The sequence below is a fragment of the Erigeron canadensis genome, chromosome 9, assembly GCF_010389155.1.
Source record: "Erigeron canadensis isolate Cc75 chromosome 9, C_canadensis_v1, whole genome shotgun sequence".
Classification (NCBI taxonomy): Eukaryota; Viridiplantae; Streptophyta; class Magnoliopsida; order Asterales; family Asteraceae; genus Erigeron; species Erigeron canadensis.
In genome coordinates, this window is record NC_057769.1 from 24,000,819 (window position 1) to 24,017,461 (window position 16,643).

Below are 16,643 nucleotides of genomic sequence, written 5' to 3' on the forward strand. Positions count from 1 at the left end.
AAACATCACTACTAGTAGAGCTACATGCATGAAGAGAACCATACTTCATTGTTATGCTTTCAAAATGACAACGATCATATACAACGAACCGCTTCCAATTTTCCAAACATCAGTAACACTATGTTACTTTTTAAACATCTACTCATGTTCAAACTTAATTTCTTCTGTGACTATTACTCCTTAATTCAAGCATATATAAAAAATATAAAATATATGTGAATGGTTTAAAAAAATCCTGACTGTTTCTTTTACGAAAAAGTAATGATACGGAAAAAGAAAACATAAAAGAGTGAAAATGTGGAGGAGAAACAAGACATGTGCACTCAAGGAGACGTACAAGATGTCAGGTAAACTCGTTCAACGAATCAAAACTATACACGTGCGAATTATATATGTAGACAAACATTTTTTTTTATCGTTACGATATCAAGAAAACCTTACAGTATAATAGTGGAGTCTTACACTTATCCTAAGCAATGAGAAGTTGACCATAGTCGTTACAGTTATTCAGAGGGAAAAACCTCAAAACATACCATCCACAAAAATTAAACTCAAAATCTTGAATAAAATCGAAAGTGCCGTTAGTAATTTTTAACTGTAATTTATTAGACTAATTATACTCAAGCATTTGTATTTTCTTTAACGGTAAATATACAATTATACCACTCATTATGAAACATTAAACTTCGATCTCTATGTAAATATAGAAGTATATGTATTGTGTGAGTCTGAGTTGCATGTATTTTGCTTGTTCAAATTCGGCACCTTGGGCATAGCCAACTTTCTCCATTTGGAAAGATTTCGTGGGAGCATAGAGGACATTTATTTCGATACCAGTCAACAATTGGTATCATATATTGAATTCTGGCATCGCATGTAAAAGTCGTTCCCTGTATTTGGTTAAAAATTGAAAGTTAAATGCCAAAGAAGTACTTACGCATGAATTTATGTTTAAAGTGAAATATTCTTCTGATTTGTTTGCTTACATATAATTAGTGTCGTAATACATTATATCAACCCTAAATTGTATGCTGCTTATTATTTGAGTCATACCATTCTAGCAAGGACTTTAAGAAAGTCCTCCGTAGTTGGTCTATGCAATGGATCACTTTCAACACAAGCTTTAGCCAATACTCCTAAAGGCGATGCCTCAGCCAACGAGAAATCTTCCTTCAAACAGGGATCCATAAACGTCCTCAAATTCTTATAAGAACCCCCTTCACTTCCCTCTCCTTCTAAGAAGCCGATAGATTCACACAACAATGTACTGTCCATCTTTACTTTACCTGATAAAATCTCGAGCAAAATCATCCCGAATTCAAAAATGTCCTCTTTCTCTATCATCTTTAGAGCATCAAAGTTCTCATCTTTAAAAGTGGATGATCCAATGATCCCATTACTTGGATTTAGTGACAAAACTACCAATTTTGCCCTCCATTTTGATGTCACAAATATATTTCCACTGTCTAGTCCAGTTTACATATAGAGAGAGACAATGCAATAGTGTAGGTAGTGCAACCCTGCCGCGACATCAAATGCAATTTGACATCTTTGATGCCATGTCAAACTTAAAGAATTAGCTAAACAATCCTTCAAACTCACATTTGAAGGGCATTGTAATACAGGCTGTATCTCAGAGAATCCAATCTCTTTGATTAGTACTTGGGCATCCTCAAACGACCCTCTATAAGTATCTTCATTCACTTTACAATCTTCGCTAAATTCTCTAGTTATGCTTTTAATATCCTCCATTGTGAAATTATACAAGGAAAATTTTATGCTAGCAAGAAGGTCAGGTAACAAGTACAAGATTGGTAAGCTTCTAGTGAGTGGGTCGCTTGGCCATGATCTTTGGGCGCTAAGCGGTGGTGTTGAAAATGGTGTAAAAGACCTTCTAAGGGGTGAAGGTATGACAAAAAGGTCGCGTATGCATATATTAAACGCTTTTAAATACAAACCAGTCATAACTAATATAGCTACCAGACCAAATCCAATGACCACGACAACAATGTACACTTTCCTGAGGTTCATAGATTTATTTTGTTCGGTGGGGTTTGTTGAAAGAAATCCTGGAATTGGTGGTTGAAGATCCGGGATATCTAAATTAATCACCGGTTTGGATTGCAAAGGTACCAAAATAGTGGTTTCTGGATAAATAATTGTATCAAGATTCATACTATTGATGGCCAAGATATCATCTCTAGAAATACCAAACTTTGTACTTACTTTTCTAAGAGAATCTCCTGTAACCAAAGGATATGTGACCAAATTGAAAGACTTAGGGAAAACTATTTTTACTTATCATTATTCAGAAGATTGAAAAAGTCAAAAATACAATCAAGGGGATTATATACCCTTTTAGACTTAATAACCGTCCCTAACAACTTTCTGTTACAATATTTACACATTTGAACCCTGAACTATCGATTACATACATATCCTATCTAAACTACATAATACTACAATATTGCAAACACTTAAGCAATATATTCTTCATTTTGCTGCTGTACTTTGTTGTATAAACTGAATTTACTTTGGAATTTGAGGTTGTAGTGTTAGATACACTAGTTTTATCTTCATCACCCTCGCAAGTTGAGAGGGTGTAAGGGTTGCAGCAACTCAACTTGGAAAGACAGTTGTAATGGAGAGCTTTAGGAAGACCTTTGGTCAGAATGTCAGCAACCTGAAGTTTTGTTGAGATGAATTTGGGACTGATTTGACCTGAATGAATCTTTTCTCTCACAAAATCAATATGTTTTGTTCTTGCATGTTGAACTGGATTTGAAGCCAATGCAATAGTGGAAGCATTATCACATAACATGACAATAGATGTGGGAATATGAACTCCAAGGTCATGTAATAGACATGTTAGCCAAGTAATCTCACAAGTACTGTCAGCTAGTGCCCGATATTCAGCTTCAGTGAAACTACAGATTGCTTCTTTGACTGCCAAGAAATAAGACTAGTGCCAAGGAATATTGCAAAACCAAAGACAGATCTCCTTGATATTTGGCATGCTGCCCAATCACTATCACAGTAATTAGTAAGTACTAAATTATTGTATGCAGGGAAGAAGAGACCTTGTCCAGGGTTGAGTTTAATGTATCTGAGAACCCTGGTGAATGCATTCATATGGCCAAAGGCCGAATCTGGCCTTGTGGTTGTGAGATATATCAGTTTGCCCACTAGTGCCCTGTACATAGTTGAATCAAGTAGAAGTTCACCAGAAGTGGAAGTGAGCTTGACAGAGGGGTCAATGGGGTTGTTGGTAGGTTTGAGATTGGTGGCCTGAGCATAATTGAGTAGATCAAGTGCATATTTTCTTTGACTCATGGCCAAACCAGTTGAGTTTCTAAGGAATTCAATACCAAGATAATAGTGTAGTGGACCAAGGGCTTTGATGTTGAATTGCTTGTGTAATTGGGCTTTTACTGAATCAATGAGGGTTTGAGTGGTTCCACAAATAAGGATATCATCTACATATACCAGTAGAGCCAAGAATTTTGTGGTATAAGAATAGGTGAATAGGGAAGTGTCTGAATTTTGTGGTATAAGAATAGGTGAATAGGGAAGTGTCTGCATAGCTTTGTGTAAAACCAATGGTTAAGAGAAATGAAGTAAGCTTGTGGAACCATTGTCTGTTGGCTTGCTTAAGACCATATAGGGACTTGTTGAGTTTGCAGACAGTTGTAGAGGGCAAATTATGCTAATAGCCTTTTGGTACGGTCATATATACTTCTTCATGAAGATCACCATGCAGGAATGCATTATTCACATCAAGTTGTTCAATTACCCAATTCTTAGTTACCGCAACTGCTAATAATGTCCTGACAGTGACCATTTTGGCTACAGGAGCAAAAGTTTCTTTGTAGTTAATGCCCTCTTGTTGAGTGAACCCTTGAGCTACTAAACGAGCTTTGTATCTCTCAATGCTGCCATCTGCTTTGTGTTTGATTCTGAATACCCATTTGCAACCAATTTGATGTTTTCCAGGTGGGAGGGTGACAAGAGTCCAAGTATCATTACTTTCTAAAGCATTTATTTCATTATACATAGCTTCAATCTATTTTGGATCTTTAGATGCTTGGAGATTGGTCTTGGGTTCTGTTTGTTTATCAATGGAGTTGATGAATTGAAATGAAGAATGAGAGAGATTAGAGTAGTTTATGTAATTATCTATGGAATATTTGGATGAGACTGAATTAACAAGGAATTTTGAAAGGTTTACTTGAAAATCTTTGAGTTTTGAGGATTGAATTTTTGTTCTGTTTGATTGTCTGGGAATTGGGGGTGGTGAAGGGGGAGGTGTTGGTAGAGAAGAGGGGATGGAGGGGTTTGGTGAAGGATTAGAAGATGAATCAGATGGAGGGGGTAGAATTATTATTTGATGGCGTGTGAGAATTGGAGTGTGATGCATTACTGTTAGTGACCAGAGCAGAATTATCATTATTAGGAGGTGGAAAATAGACAGGAGGGAGAGAGGGTTCAGAGATTATGGGAGTAGTGGATCGTTTTTGTTTGAATGGAAAGATAGATTCATGGAAAACAACATGTCTGCTGACAAAAGAAGAATGAGTATCTTGATTATAGAGGAGATATCCTTTCTGGTTGTGTGGATAACCAAGGACACATGGAACATGGAATTGCTCTTGGAGCAAATTTATCAGTAGAATGGACAGAAGCATAACATTTGCATCCAATAATTCTAAGATGAGCATATTCAGGGGGTTCATGATAAAGTATCTCATAAGGAGTTTTGTATTGTAGAATACTGTTGGGAAGTCTGTTAATAAGATAGGTTGCTGCAAGAATAGAATAACCCCAGAAGTGAATTGGAAAATTATATTGGAATTGAATAGCCCTGGCTAGTTGAAGTAAATGCTTGTGTTTTCTTTCCACTCTTGCATTTTGTTAGGGGGTATTGGGGCTTGAGGTTTGATGTATAATTCCATGTAATTTGAAAAATGATTGAAGTTCAAAATTGGTAAATTTTGTACCATTATCACTCCTAATTCTTTCGATTGTAGTTTTGAAGTGATTGGTAACATAGGCATGAAAAGTTTTGATTGTGGAAAACACATGACATTTAATGGGTAAGAGATAAACCCAAGTAGCTCTGAAATGATCAACTATTGTGAGGAAATATTTGCACTTGTTGATGGTGGGATGTCTGTATGGTCCCCAGATGTCCATATGGACAAGTTCAAACAACTCAGAAGCATAAGATGTGCTTGAAGGAAAAGACAAGTATTGTTGTTTTGACAAACGACAAACATCACAATGTACACTATTACAATTAAAAGGAGAAATAATGGAAATCTTCTACAGGACTTGATGAGAAGGATGGCCAAGTTTGGAGTGCCAAAGATTAGAAGAACTGGAAGATTGAGTTGAGAGAATGGTGGAATTGCTCTTGGAGGGAGGAATGTAGATGTATAGCCCATGTAAGATTGAACCAAGTGGGATTAGTCTTTTATGGGCGTGCAAATAACAATGCTCATCAGTGAAAATGATAGAAGAATTGGTGGATTTGGCAAGTTTCCTCACAGAAATGAGATTATAAGCTAAGGTAGGAATATAGAAGACATTATGGAGGATTAAATCTGACTGTAATTTAACAGTACCAATTTGAGTGACAAGAACTTGTTGTCCATTGGGAAGATTTACAGTTATGGGAGTGGGACAAGTTGTTATATGGGTGAAAAGAGCAAGTGTAATGCAAATATGATCAGTTGCACCATTGTCAAGTATCCAAGCATCTATAAAGTCCTTAATGCATGAAGCTACATAATGATAAATGCATGCAGAAATTAATGAATAAATGGCTTCAGGGAAGGAAACATTACCTTGTGTAGTATGTTGCATCATTAGCATCAACATTACCTTGTGTAGTATGTTGCATCATTAGCATCAATTGGTTGAGTTGATTTTGCAATTGGTCCATCCTGCTATGCATTGCATTGTCTGCAGAGGCTGAATTGACATTGACAGGACTATCCATACCAGTGTAAGGAACAGGGGAGGTGAGATTGGGATGTGAGATGATAGAGTTGACAGTTTTCCCTTTAAAAGGTGTTGTAGGGTTTTTGAATTTGCCATGTAAAGGATGGCCTGGTGGATACCCAACAATCTGGTAACATTCATCCTTTGTGTGACCTTCCCTGTTACATTTCTCACAGAAAACTCCTTTCTTGAAGAGACTCTTTTTCTCAGTAAATTTAGGTTGAAGATTTGGTTGAAAAGAGTTAGGTTTGGGTCTGAAATTGGCTTGAGGTGGAATTTGGTTAAAGTTTGGCTTGGATGGAGTATAGGTTGAGAGTGTAGCAGGTGTGATGGAGGGTTTTGGCAAAATCCCTTCCCCCTTTGTTTTTCTTCCTGTCTTAGCATACTATGCCTTAGGGACATTAGGTAATGGTTGTTGAAGCAAAATTTGACCCCTAATGTTGGCATATGAGTCATCTAATCCCATTAGAAATTGGATTAACCTTTTCCTTTGTTCCCTTTCACCATTGATCTTACCATTTTCACAACTGCATTTACAGGTGCATGCATATGGTGCTTCTAAAGCATCTAGCTCATCCCACAATCCTTTCAGTTTATGATAGTACACTTCAATATTAGTATTTTCTTGTTTGAGTTGTGAGACATCTGCAGTGATTTGATATATCCTATGTCCATCTAGTTGTGCATAATGTTTCTTTCCACAAATCAGCAGCAGTATGTATGAAATTCAAGCTATTTCCAATAGATTCAGAAACAGAATTCAAGATCCAAGAAATTACCATATCATTAGTCCTTTCCCACAGAGGTTTGGGAGGTGAAGTTGCTTCTGGTTCTTTGTACTCTCCAGTGACAATCTTGATCTTGTTCTTCGCACTTAGAGCAATTAGCATTGATCTTTTCCAAGAACTGAAGTTCTCTGAACCAGTTAACTTCTTAGCAATTAGAATGAGCCCTGGGTGATCCGTTTGATGAAGATAGAGAGGATGATGAACTGATTCAACATCAGGAAGTGTTTCTTGAGTAATTTGTGTTGCTTGTATGATTGGAGTAGTATCTGGCATCTTGATCTGATTAATTTTGAATTTTTCTATAAAAAAAAATTAGGGTTTTGAGAGAAAAAATGGGGATTTTAGAAATTGAGAGGAATTAGTGATAAGGGTAGAGTAATTTGTATATCGGAAGATAGAGGAATAGATTTAGAACAGGTTTGATGAAGAACTCATCGAAAAGTATGGCCGATTCCGGTCACCGGCACCGGATCTTTGCTCTGATACCATGAAAGACTTTGAGAGGGAAAACTATTTTTACTTATTATTATTCAGAAGATAGAAAAAGTCAAAAATACAATCAAGGGGATTATATACCCTTTTAGACTTAATAACCGTCCCTAACAACTTTCTGTTACAATATTTACACATTTGAACCCTGAACTATGGATTACATACATATCCTATCTAAACTACATAATACTACAATATTGCAAACACTTAAGCAATATATTCTTCATTTTGCTGTTGTACTTTGTTGTATAAACTGAATTTACTTTGGAATTTGAGGTTGTAGTGTTAGATACACTAGTTGTATCTTCACAAATACTAATAATTATTATCTGGACAAACACATTTTAAGGGGACAGTAAGAATATAACCAACCTTAATAACTTCTTGATTCTGATTCTCCTCAAAGAGTGTGACCTTTTTCACCAATCCTTCAAAGACCCCACAAGCAGTGTTGCTGTATGTCATGTTTCTATGGACCGTGTAGTTTAATCTACTTTGAAAAATGCCACCAGAGCAAGAACAACTAATGGGAACAATAACTTCTCTATCTACGAAGAAAGTTTCCAACGGTGAATCAATGTGGTTTATTTCAAGCAACATGTCAGGTGTCAATCCAAACAAGGTGGAGATGGCGGAGATGGTTGTAAACTGACTCTTTGCTCAGTAAATCAGGAAAGTTTCGCACGAATTTTTGGTTAGCGTTGTGTTAATGCAAGTGTACCTTGTGCTAGGAGCGTCACTATCTTCTCGACAAGAAGTTGGATCATATAACGCTTGCCTGCAGTTGCTCGACTTAATCATGGCCACAAAAAGTAGTACAAACCCGATATAAATATATTGTGTTACCATGCAACAAATCATATCCGTTAGAATGAAAAAGAAGAGACAAAGCACATAGATAGATGTGTAGCTCAGGGATGATGATATGTTTGAAAAAAGTTTAACTGACAATATTGAAAAACAAATAAAATAAAAAATCATTTTAGATTGAAGGTAACATCAAGAGCCGGCTGATGATCTAGCTAGAGTCCAATTTCTAATTAAGCAAGTATTCTTTAAACACCATCTGTTTGTTATTTACTTAAGTAGCAATTTTTTCTATCGATACTGCTTTATTCTCTAATATTCTTATAGACCATTTCCAAGTGGTTAGCATTTTTTTTCTTAAGTAGAATTTTCTATCTGAAATTAGCAAATGGTCTGGTGACAAGAAGGCTTGTTTTCACACAAGAGGTCCAAGTCTTACGCTAGGCATATTTGGGGGTAGCCACGGGTATTTAATTTCCATTATGGTTGGCCTAAGTAAGTTTTCTCCTTCTCATCAAGGGGTTAAATTGAGGATCTACTCTACGAGGGGCTCTCTAGCACGAACCCGTTTAAGACAATGTATGCTAGAACTCTTGTCATTAGCGAGTAATTCACACCTTCCAATAAAACAAACCTAAAAGTAACGGTTGCGTTTAGTTACAAAGGATGGATGCTACAGTTCACTAAAAGATGAGCAGATGTTAATATGAGTGGATAGACGAAAGGTTATCTTTGTTGTTAGTTACAAAAAAAGGATGTTGATAGAATCTACTTTTAGCAAAAGATGGGTTAAGTGCACCTTCTCATATATTGTTGTTGTGCAGATTTGCCTGCTGTCATTTGTTCCACAAAAGCCGATATTTGTGCTCTTACATAACCTGTTTGTGTTACTCTTTGGTTTTTGGTCTTTTTGAGCCTCCGGTTTGAGTATCTGCATGTTTGCAAATTATTTTTGTTTAGAGTTCGTATTTGTTCAATACATGAATGTTATGAGTTTAGGTTTTACCTTGGGTTGGGAATTCTAATCTTTTCGCTGTCATTCTATGCGTTTGTGTTGTGCCAAGTGTCGTGGGAGCTGGAGTTGTTCTTGTTGCTGATGGAATGGTTGTATTTGTTGGACTTGTATGCCTGTTTGTGTCGCTTACTTTCTTTACAGCAGCTCTAAGTCTGTTAGCTCTGCCTTCTCGTAGTGCTTCAATATGGAATGTCATGGAACTGCCTTTAAGTGAGAGAATATGCGGTGGTATTGCGTGATCGCTCGCTATGATTCGGAGATCAGAACATTGGATGCCAATCATTGAAGTTGCTGGCTCGTGGTTTATTGTGACCTGCAATTCTCCAGTGTTGTCTTGAATCATGGCAGAGATTTGGTACCTACAATTGTTCTCATGTTAGTGTCTGTTTGTTTGTATTACTAATCTATTAGTATGTTTTGTGCGAGTCTGAGATACATGCATTTTGCATGGTCAAATTCGCCATCGGTTGGGCATAGCCAATTCTCTCCATATGGAAAGATTTCGTGGGAGCATAGAGGACATGCATTTCTGTACCAGTCAACAGTTGGTATCATATATAGAATTCTGGCATCGCATGTAAATGTCGTTCCCTGAATTTTGTTCAGATTGAAAGTTAAATGCAATAAGCATGAATTTAAGTTTAAAGTGATATTCTTCTGATTTGTTAGCTTACATATAATTCCGATGGTTGTTTTTGATTGATTTCAGATATTGTTGCTGGGTTTTGACGGACTGTCATTTGTATTTCGTTGCTGCTTGCTGCTGCCAACTTCATGGGTCTGGGACCTGTTCCAAGATTTTATATTATTAGTGTTTGTAAGAGATGTGATAAAAGTAAAATAATGTAAAAAAGCACAATAATTCTGAAGATGAAGTACATTGTTGTAATATGAATGAATATATTCGCAGTACTATTAACTATAAAACTTAAGACAATCTGGGAAGGTGTTGATTCTAGTTCCATAACCAGCTTTAAACACATCACATTCTAAGTTGACATTTGAAAATCTCTCTATTTCCGTTTGTGTCAAAACATAAGATTCCGAATGCTGAGCTGCATGTGATCTGGAAGTGTCATTTGAGATAGATGAACGTTGACGTGCCTGGCGCCGTGACAGCTGGCCTGTATAGGTGACATTTGTAGAAGAAGAGCAAATGTTTTGTTGCTCAAAAAATTACGCAAACGGCAAGGGCGGTTCTACCATGGCCTTGCAAGGTCCATGGACACTTTATGTTTTTGATATACTTTAATAGAAAAAGTAGTAAATTTTGCAAGGAACCATGTTATAACTAGTCATGGACACATGCTCATATAATGATCATTTACTTATTTGATGAAGACTTTCAACAAAGCCTAATTAACTAAATAATAAAGCCCAAGTTACCATCTAAATCAAACTAATAATCATTAAGAAATATTATGTCCTGACTCCTCCCTTATACATAAGTTTTACTTTTCCAAATTTTATTTGGATATTCATAGTTGTAGATTGGTAATGTATATGGGTAAATTTGTAAAGATGATGGTAAAACAAAAACAAACACACAGTCGTTCAATGTTTAGTGTCATATGTTATGTAAGGTAAGAAGATGTTTTTCGTCTTTTCGAACACTACTATAAACTTGATGTTCCTAAAGATAGTCCAACCCGACCCGAACTACTACCCAACTCAAGAACCCATCATACCATATAAAATAGTTTCCCACCGGCAAACACTTGTTATTAATCTAAAATCTGTATAATATGAATCACACAATAGAGCTGCCGATTGGCCACAATCATTAAACTAAAGTATAAACCAGCTCAAATTAATCGATATAAATTCAACATAATACACATCATTTTAGATGAAAATATACAACACCTAAACAAACAACCTGACCTCCCTAAATTAATCGATATAATCAAATTTGACCAAGATAATAACCATCATTATTGATGAAAATATACAACATATAATGAAACAGTTGGAATAAATAATATTAAAATGTAAGTTCAGTAGAACATGTAAACTACCTAATTATTCAAGATACCAGCAGAAGGTGTTTGATTATATATCATATACCACGCCCCTGTATTTCAGAAAAGAGAATATCAATATGAATACCAAAAGCAATTACAGTATCAAAAAAATATAAAAAAAGGATCGAAAATATTTTTAGCAATAACTTTAATATTTAGGATTCCTGCATCCAACAATTTCAGTTTTGGGTAGTGAATTACGGGAAGTAAGATAAGTAACATTTGACGAAATGAAAAACCTAAAGTGAGTAAATTTTCAGAAAGAGGTTTGCTAACTCGTAGTAATATTTCACAGCTAAAAGAAAATGGGAAAATAAAAAGTCAGCCAGGCGTCGAACCTATGTAAAAAATATGAAAAGATCCTAATGACCATTCTTGCACCAAACAGTTTAAAAAATAGTTGCTGTTCAAAAATCAATTTATGTTAATTAAGGTAATAATTAATGTTGAAAAATTGATAAGAGGATGAAAAATAGAAGTTACGTTATTATATAATTGTTCGTTCACTCCTTCCATTAGTTCAGTTATAAACTGTAATAACTCTCAGCATCATATCAATACTTTTGAACGGACATACTCCATCAATTGCCGTTGTCCCTTTTTCTTACACACACATACACTTCTTTCATCTCTCCTTAGTCGATTAACCGAAAATCAACCCAAGAGTGTGTCCGAAAAGAAGAGACCAACGAAGAAAATAATGAAACATTTGGCAATGGTCTTAGTACCAGTTACATTGTATTGGAGATCTATGAGTATCTTTTTTTGAAAGATGAATTTCGCTGAAAACTTTGTGTCGCGATTCGACAGCGAGAGATCTAGCATACTTTGTCTTAACCAGATCAGCGCTAGAGAGCTCCCTCTAAGTAGAAATGCCTATTTCAAATACCCGATGGGGGGAAAACCCCCTACTAATCCGCCCGAAGGCAAGATGATTAATAGGCGTAAACCTTGTCCCTTTAGACTGAACTTGGGTAAACCCAAACCAAACTCTCATAAAGAGACTTCCTTATGTCCTTTCCAAGGCTTGAACACAAGATCTTATGTATGGGGGGTGATCTTTCAACCATTGAGCTAATGCTCAAAGACCTTATGTCCTCCCGAGGACTTTTCAACCATCGAGCTAATGATCTATGAGTATCTAGTATCTACTATATGTGTCATCGGACTTTTCAAGTTACAATGCTTTGGCATTTAAGTTATCTATCACAAGTCAAACGACATCCTCATAAAATGAAGAACCAGATCGTAAATATTTAACCCCTAAAATATTACTTAAATCGGTTTTGTAGATGGTTTTTAAATCAGTTTCAATGATCTGAATCCATTTTTTGATGAAATTTAAAACCAGTAGAGTTCATCAAACTGGACCAGGTCAAGAGAACACTCCTTAGACCTTTCCCATTAGCTTACCTTTTTTAACTCTTGAAAATACAAATATCTGAAATCCAGATATGAATATAATAATTTCAATAATTAATTAGACATTGTTCAGAATGATCAACATGCGGTTAAAGCTAAATTATGAGAAATGAAATTTAAAAATATCAAGGGTCCATCCAACCTGGTCTGTGGCAGCCATTGGTTTGGTGGCGTGGACCATTAAGCTTGATAGTTAAGTACCTAACCCATGACCAAACCTAAGAAATGGCAAGTGCAAAAACACAAACTGCCTTTTACACGAGACTGATCTAACATGTGAAATTTATGGAATTTAAGCAAATACATCTTCTGTAAAAGATAAATTTTGAGCAAGGTTACAGGGTTCATTATGGGATTCTAACTGCTCATAGTTTAGTTGTCTTGAAGCTTCATACAAACCAATGCCAACACTAACTGATAGATTCAGACATCTTACATATGTTTCTACCATTGGAATTTTAAGTGTACCACCACCAAGTGGTTCATTTATGCAGTCATGTAAAGCCTCGGGTGGTAGCCCAGTGGTCTCCGACCCAAACACGAGCCAGTCCCCTCTCCTGTATGAAAAGTCCTGCATGCATTGAACACAAACTGTGAATGCCCAGGCCCAAAAAAGAGAGGCATAAGTCTGGATGTTGCAAAATTTATTGCTCCACTAACAGGTCAAAATGAGTAGTTTTTACTTTTTAGTATGGGCCAAAACATATCGGGTTGGTCAGAATATATGGTTTCTTTCTAAACTAAAACTTCTAAATACCATCTAAACAACTTAAAACTAAATTATTATCTAGAAAAAGGTAACAAGTCTTAGCGACTTACAGAATGAATGTTTGTCCCTCTTTTGGTAAATGCCAGCAGCCTTTTTTCACCATTCTGTACATCACATATAACTAAAGTCATGACGAACAAACAATACAGCTTTACCAAAAGCTTACAGGTTTAAATACCTGTTCCTTGAAGTAGTCACGGAAATCTGCCCATGAGCGGTGCACTTTAACGACTACATATCTGATGTGAAGATCAAGGGTTTAACTAGATGACTGTACACATACTATATCTATACAAGTCCAATGATTTTAAATCATATGTGATGTACAGGATGGTGATGCCCATTGGTTCATATTTGAATAATAAGGATACGGCCAGTAATCAAGTCCGGCTCGCTTTAGCTTTGTATCGTCCACCTCAAATCCAAGTGGCTGAAGGAGGAAAATATTATGATTTAATAGTCCAAGGGGTAAATAGTTTAAAAATTAAAATATGCTTTCCTAACAACGATTGATCTTGGGTAAAAAAAAAGATTAAAAAATTAAACTAATCTGTTAAAATTACAACATAAGCTTAGAACAACAAAATAACGAGTAACTACCTCAACTAGGTGCAACCCAACACCTGATGCTGCACAACTTCTAGCAATGCAGCCCGTATTTCCGGGAATCTGCAAATGATCATAGATTTTTTTGAAGCAGATCGAACAATGCCTATAATGTATACTCCAATGAACATGGGAAAAATTTTTATAAAATTTATACTGTAACTCAACTGTAAGCTCATTCTTAATGATAAAAGTTATTGAACAATTTTTCATGATTAAGGTCACCAGAGTCGAACCCACAAGTTACATTCTGCATTATAGAAAATTTGTGTTCCCGAATTGTTGGAGGAGAAATAGAAATTTCTGGCATTTACAGATTTTCCCAATAAAACGTCAATTCTAGTATATAACTTTTTCAAGGGTTTATCTATGAAAAGTAAAGTATATTAGATAAGGGTGAAGAGAACATAACTAGTATCTACGCAGCGCAACTATGTATACTGATAGGAACGTATGTTTACTAATTTTCTTAAAACACTCTCCATCTTTAACCGAAAATGTCTTCAGCAACTCCTATCTAGATGGTACAGATTCCAGTTATGACACTTATGACTCCTCGCTTGTTTATCTAAGTAGGGATACCCTAACTCCTCTCATAAGGCACAGCCCCACGACTACTCTGAAATGAGCAACACATCACTCCTCTTTCCTTGCCACTTCTACCAAAAAAATACACGCCATTCTATCACAGTACCACTACATCTTTCCCGCACTTTCCGCTTCTTTAGATTGGTCGAGAAAAAGAATAAGTAATAGAGAGAGGGTTTAATATTTGATTGTGGCCATCTGAAGACACAACGAAACCTCACGACATCAAGGGGAAGGGGTTGGTGTTTGCTGAGGAAGCAAAAGTCTAGGCGGAGATCAGTTCCTATTAATGGCACAAAGATATGATGTACAACTCTTTCTACATCCTAGGAGCCTTGCAAATGAGAGTGTCTGATTTTAAACAATAGAACTAAAAAACATCTTTTGTTGCTAAAACTAAACCATCTCCAAGGTGGCGTGTAAGGAGGCCTGAAGACATTATTATTATAACTATATACGCTATTTTAGATTCTTTGTTTGCTTGTGTGTTTGTTGTCGAATTTCTTATAGCTAGAGTAAAAGCATTGATCGCCGGGGGAGTCATTTTTTATTTGACAAAAGGAGGAGAAACTGTAAGGTGTGGGGAACATTTCAACATATAATTACATCTACAAAATGCATTACATGTTCTAATCTTTGTCAACATAAAGAAAAAGGTGTTTTCATAATGAATGGGTTCACAAAATGGTGTCACAACTCACAAGTATTATTCATTTGTGTCCTAGGATCAGGAACATTTGGCTTTCGTTTCATTTCGGGCGGTGAATATGGAAAACGATTGTAACACATTGCTTAACAGAGTAAATATAGAGGTTCTCGTAATAGCTAAAATCCAGAGGGTGCAAATGTTTGGATTAGTGAACATTGCACAAAAAATTTCACAAGCCCTTATACTAGAATACAAAATCTTCTGTTTCTAGTAATGAAGAAACTTACACTTAGGATAATGTTATAAAAAGACAAGGATAGGCTTAATACGCTTACAGTACAACACACATTATTGGTTAAAGTCCACATTAATCAACACGCTTTCCGTTAGACCACCCATTAAATATGATAGAAATGCCTTACAGATGCCTAGTATCTTTAAATAGATTCAACCCCTTTTATAAGTCTTCAACCGATTCATCAAGCAAAACATTACTTTTTCATTCGAAGGAGCTTCGTAACCATCCCGTTCTTTGCTAATTGCACAAGGATTAGACAACACATTAAAAAGGAACCTGTTGAACACAAGCGCCTCATCACTATCAAATCAACCATGTGTGTCTCCATCAGACTCTCTAATTTTATATTGTGACCAATACCAATTGATATTCACGACATCTAAAATTTAAATTCCGTTCACATTTGTACTTTGTTGTCATCATGGCCACTATAAGTTGCTTTCGGATCTTAAATGCCCATTTTTCACAGAAGTTTAATTAGTTAAGTCGTACTACCATATGCATAACTAGTAAACTTAGGGAGTCTTTTCATTTATTCCTATTTCTAAATGTACAAAAGTTACCCAATTCCGTCTTCTGATAGAGGTCCGGGGTTCAATCCTCATTGTCTACATCTCACCTCTCCCATTCGCCAAAAACGAATGTATCAAGATGCAAAATGCTTGACTCGACAGTTGGGACTAAAACACAAAAAATAGTTTATTTTCGTGTTTTCGATATCTACGAATGAATGGAAATAAGTTTTTTTTTACCTGAGGTGAAACCAAAACAACTTGAAGAAATTTACCCCTCTCATGAGTCACTTTACTTCCCACCACACCAATTCTTTCATTATTAACCAAACACTCCTTACTTGTACTTGTACTTTCAGCTACAAAAATAATAAAACAATTCAAAAATATCAAATAAAATTCAAAAATATTCAATTAAATGAGATAGAGAGATAGAAAGAGAAAATATATATACATAGGGAACAAAAGGGGGAGGAATTGAATTTTTTGTTGAAATGAAGTAAAAATGATTGTTGAAGACGAAATGGAGGAGGAGTTGCTACTAAAGACCGAAAGCAAAACGGCGTCGTCATGAAATCTAGGGTTTTATTGTTGTAACAAAAACCCAGTGTTGTCTCCATTTTTAAAGCTTTCAATCTTGTTCTACTATCAGTTTTTGTGTTGATGATAA

General features: G+C 35.8%; 3 protein-coding genes across 4 annotated transcripts; all 3 read right to left on the reverse strand.

The window, feature by feature from the left end:
• Nucleotides 1-5,322: 5,322 nt before the first annotated feature.
• On the reverse strand, nucleotides 5,323-7,748 carry LOC122583377. The gene is made up of 5 exons (XM_043755789.1): nucleotides 7,656-7,748; nucleotides 6,783-7,070; nucleotides 6,486-6,697; nucleotides 5,884-6,161; nucleotides 5,323-5,783 (listed from the first exon to the last, which is right to left on the reverse strand). The coding sequence occupies exons 1-5, from the start codon at nucleotides 7,746-7,748 to the stop codon at nucleotides 5,323-5,325; spliced, it is 1,332 nt and encodes a 443-aa protein (XP_043611724.1).
• A 1,021-nt stretch (nucleotides 7,749-8,769) lies between these two features.
• On the reverse strand, nucleotides 8,770-11,368 carry LOC122583056. 2 transcript variants are annotated; one of them, XM_043755495.1, is made up of 6 exons: nucleotides 11,331-11,368; nucleotides 11,124-11,179; nucleotides 9,780-9,892; nucleotides 9,542-9,696; nucleotides 9,097-9,464; nucleotides 8,770-9,021 (listed from the first exon to the last, which is right to left on the reverse strand). In XM_043755495.1, the coding sequence occupies exons 3-6, from the start codon at nucleotides 9,879-9,881 to the stop codon at nucleotides 8,978-8,980; spliced, it is 669 nt and encodes a 222-aa protein (XP_043611430.1). In that variant the 5' UTR covers nucleotides 9,882-9,892; nucleotides 11,124-11,179; nucleotides 11,331-11,368; the 3' UTR covers nucleotides 8,770-8,977. The 2 variants fall into 2 exon arrangements, 1 of the variants encoding a protein (XP_043611430.1); XR_006321304.1 differs by lacking the exons at nucleotides 9,542-9,696; nucleotides 11,331-11,368 and having other exon boundaries at nucleotides 11,124-11,223.
• Nucleotides 11,369-12,784: 1,416 nt separating this feature from the next.
• LOC122582037 (putative tRNA (cytidine(34)-2'-O)-methyltransferase) lies at nucleotides 12,785-16,643 on the reverse strand. The gene is made up of 7 exons (XM_043754381.1): nucleotides 16,428-16,643; nucleotides 16,214-16,332; nucleotides 13,921-13,989; nucleotides 13,692-13,750; nucleotides 13,499-13,559; nucleotides 13,371-13,424; nucleotides 12,785-13,122 (listed from the first exon to the last, which is right to left on the reverse strand). Exons 1-7 carry the CDS (start codon nucleotides 16,591-16,593, stop codon nucleotides 12,844-12,846), a joined length of 807 nt encoding a protein of 268 aa, XP_043610316.1. The 5' UTR covers nucleotides 16,594-16,643; the 3' UTR covers nucleotides 12,785-12,843.

What these genes read in the sequence shown, in the direction of transcription:
- LOC122582037 (XM_043754381.1), bottom strand. Translation starts at nt 16,593, where the DNA reads ATGGAGACAACACTGGGTTTTTGTTACAACAATAAAACCCTAGATTTC. An exon ending in GCCGGACTTGATTACTGGCC is followed by an intron (nt 13,560 to 13,691) that starts GTATCCTTATTA and finishes TCTTCACATCAG; the next exon opens with ATATGTAGTCGTTAAAGTGC. An exon ending in GTGACTACTTCAAGGAACAG is followed by an intron (nt 13,425 to 13,498) that starts GTATTTAAACCT and finishes TGTGATGTACAG; the next exon opens with AATGGTGAAAAAAGGCTGCT.
- LOC122583056 (XM_043755495.1), bottom strand. Translation starts at nt 9,881, where the DNA reads ATGAAGTTGGCAGCAGCAAGCAGCAACGAAATACAAATGACAGTCCGT. An exon ending in AACAACCATCGGAATTATAT is followed by an intron (nt 9,697 to 9,779) that starts GTAAGCTAACAA and finishes AACAAAATTCAG; the next exon opens with GGAACGACATTTACATGCGA. An exon ending in TTTGACCATGCAAAATGCAT is followed by an intron (nt 9,465 to 9,541) that starts GTATCTCAGACT and finishes GAACAATTGTAG; the next exon opens with GTACCAAATCTCTGCCATGA.
- LOC122583377 (XM_043755789.1), bottom strand. Translation starts at nt 7,748, where the DNA reads ATGACATACAGCAACACTGCTTGTGGGGTCTTTGAAGGATTGGTGAAA. An exon ending in GGGAAAGGACTAATGATATG is followed by an intron (nt 6,698 to 6,782) that starts GTAATTTCTTGG and finishes ATTTGTGGAAAG; the next exon opens with AAACATTATGCACAACTAGA. An exon ending in GATGCAACATACTACACAAG is followed by an intron (nt 5,784 to 5,883) that starts GTAATGTTGATG and finishes ATCATTATGTAG; the next exon opens with CTTCATGCATTAAGGACTTT.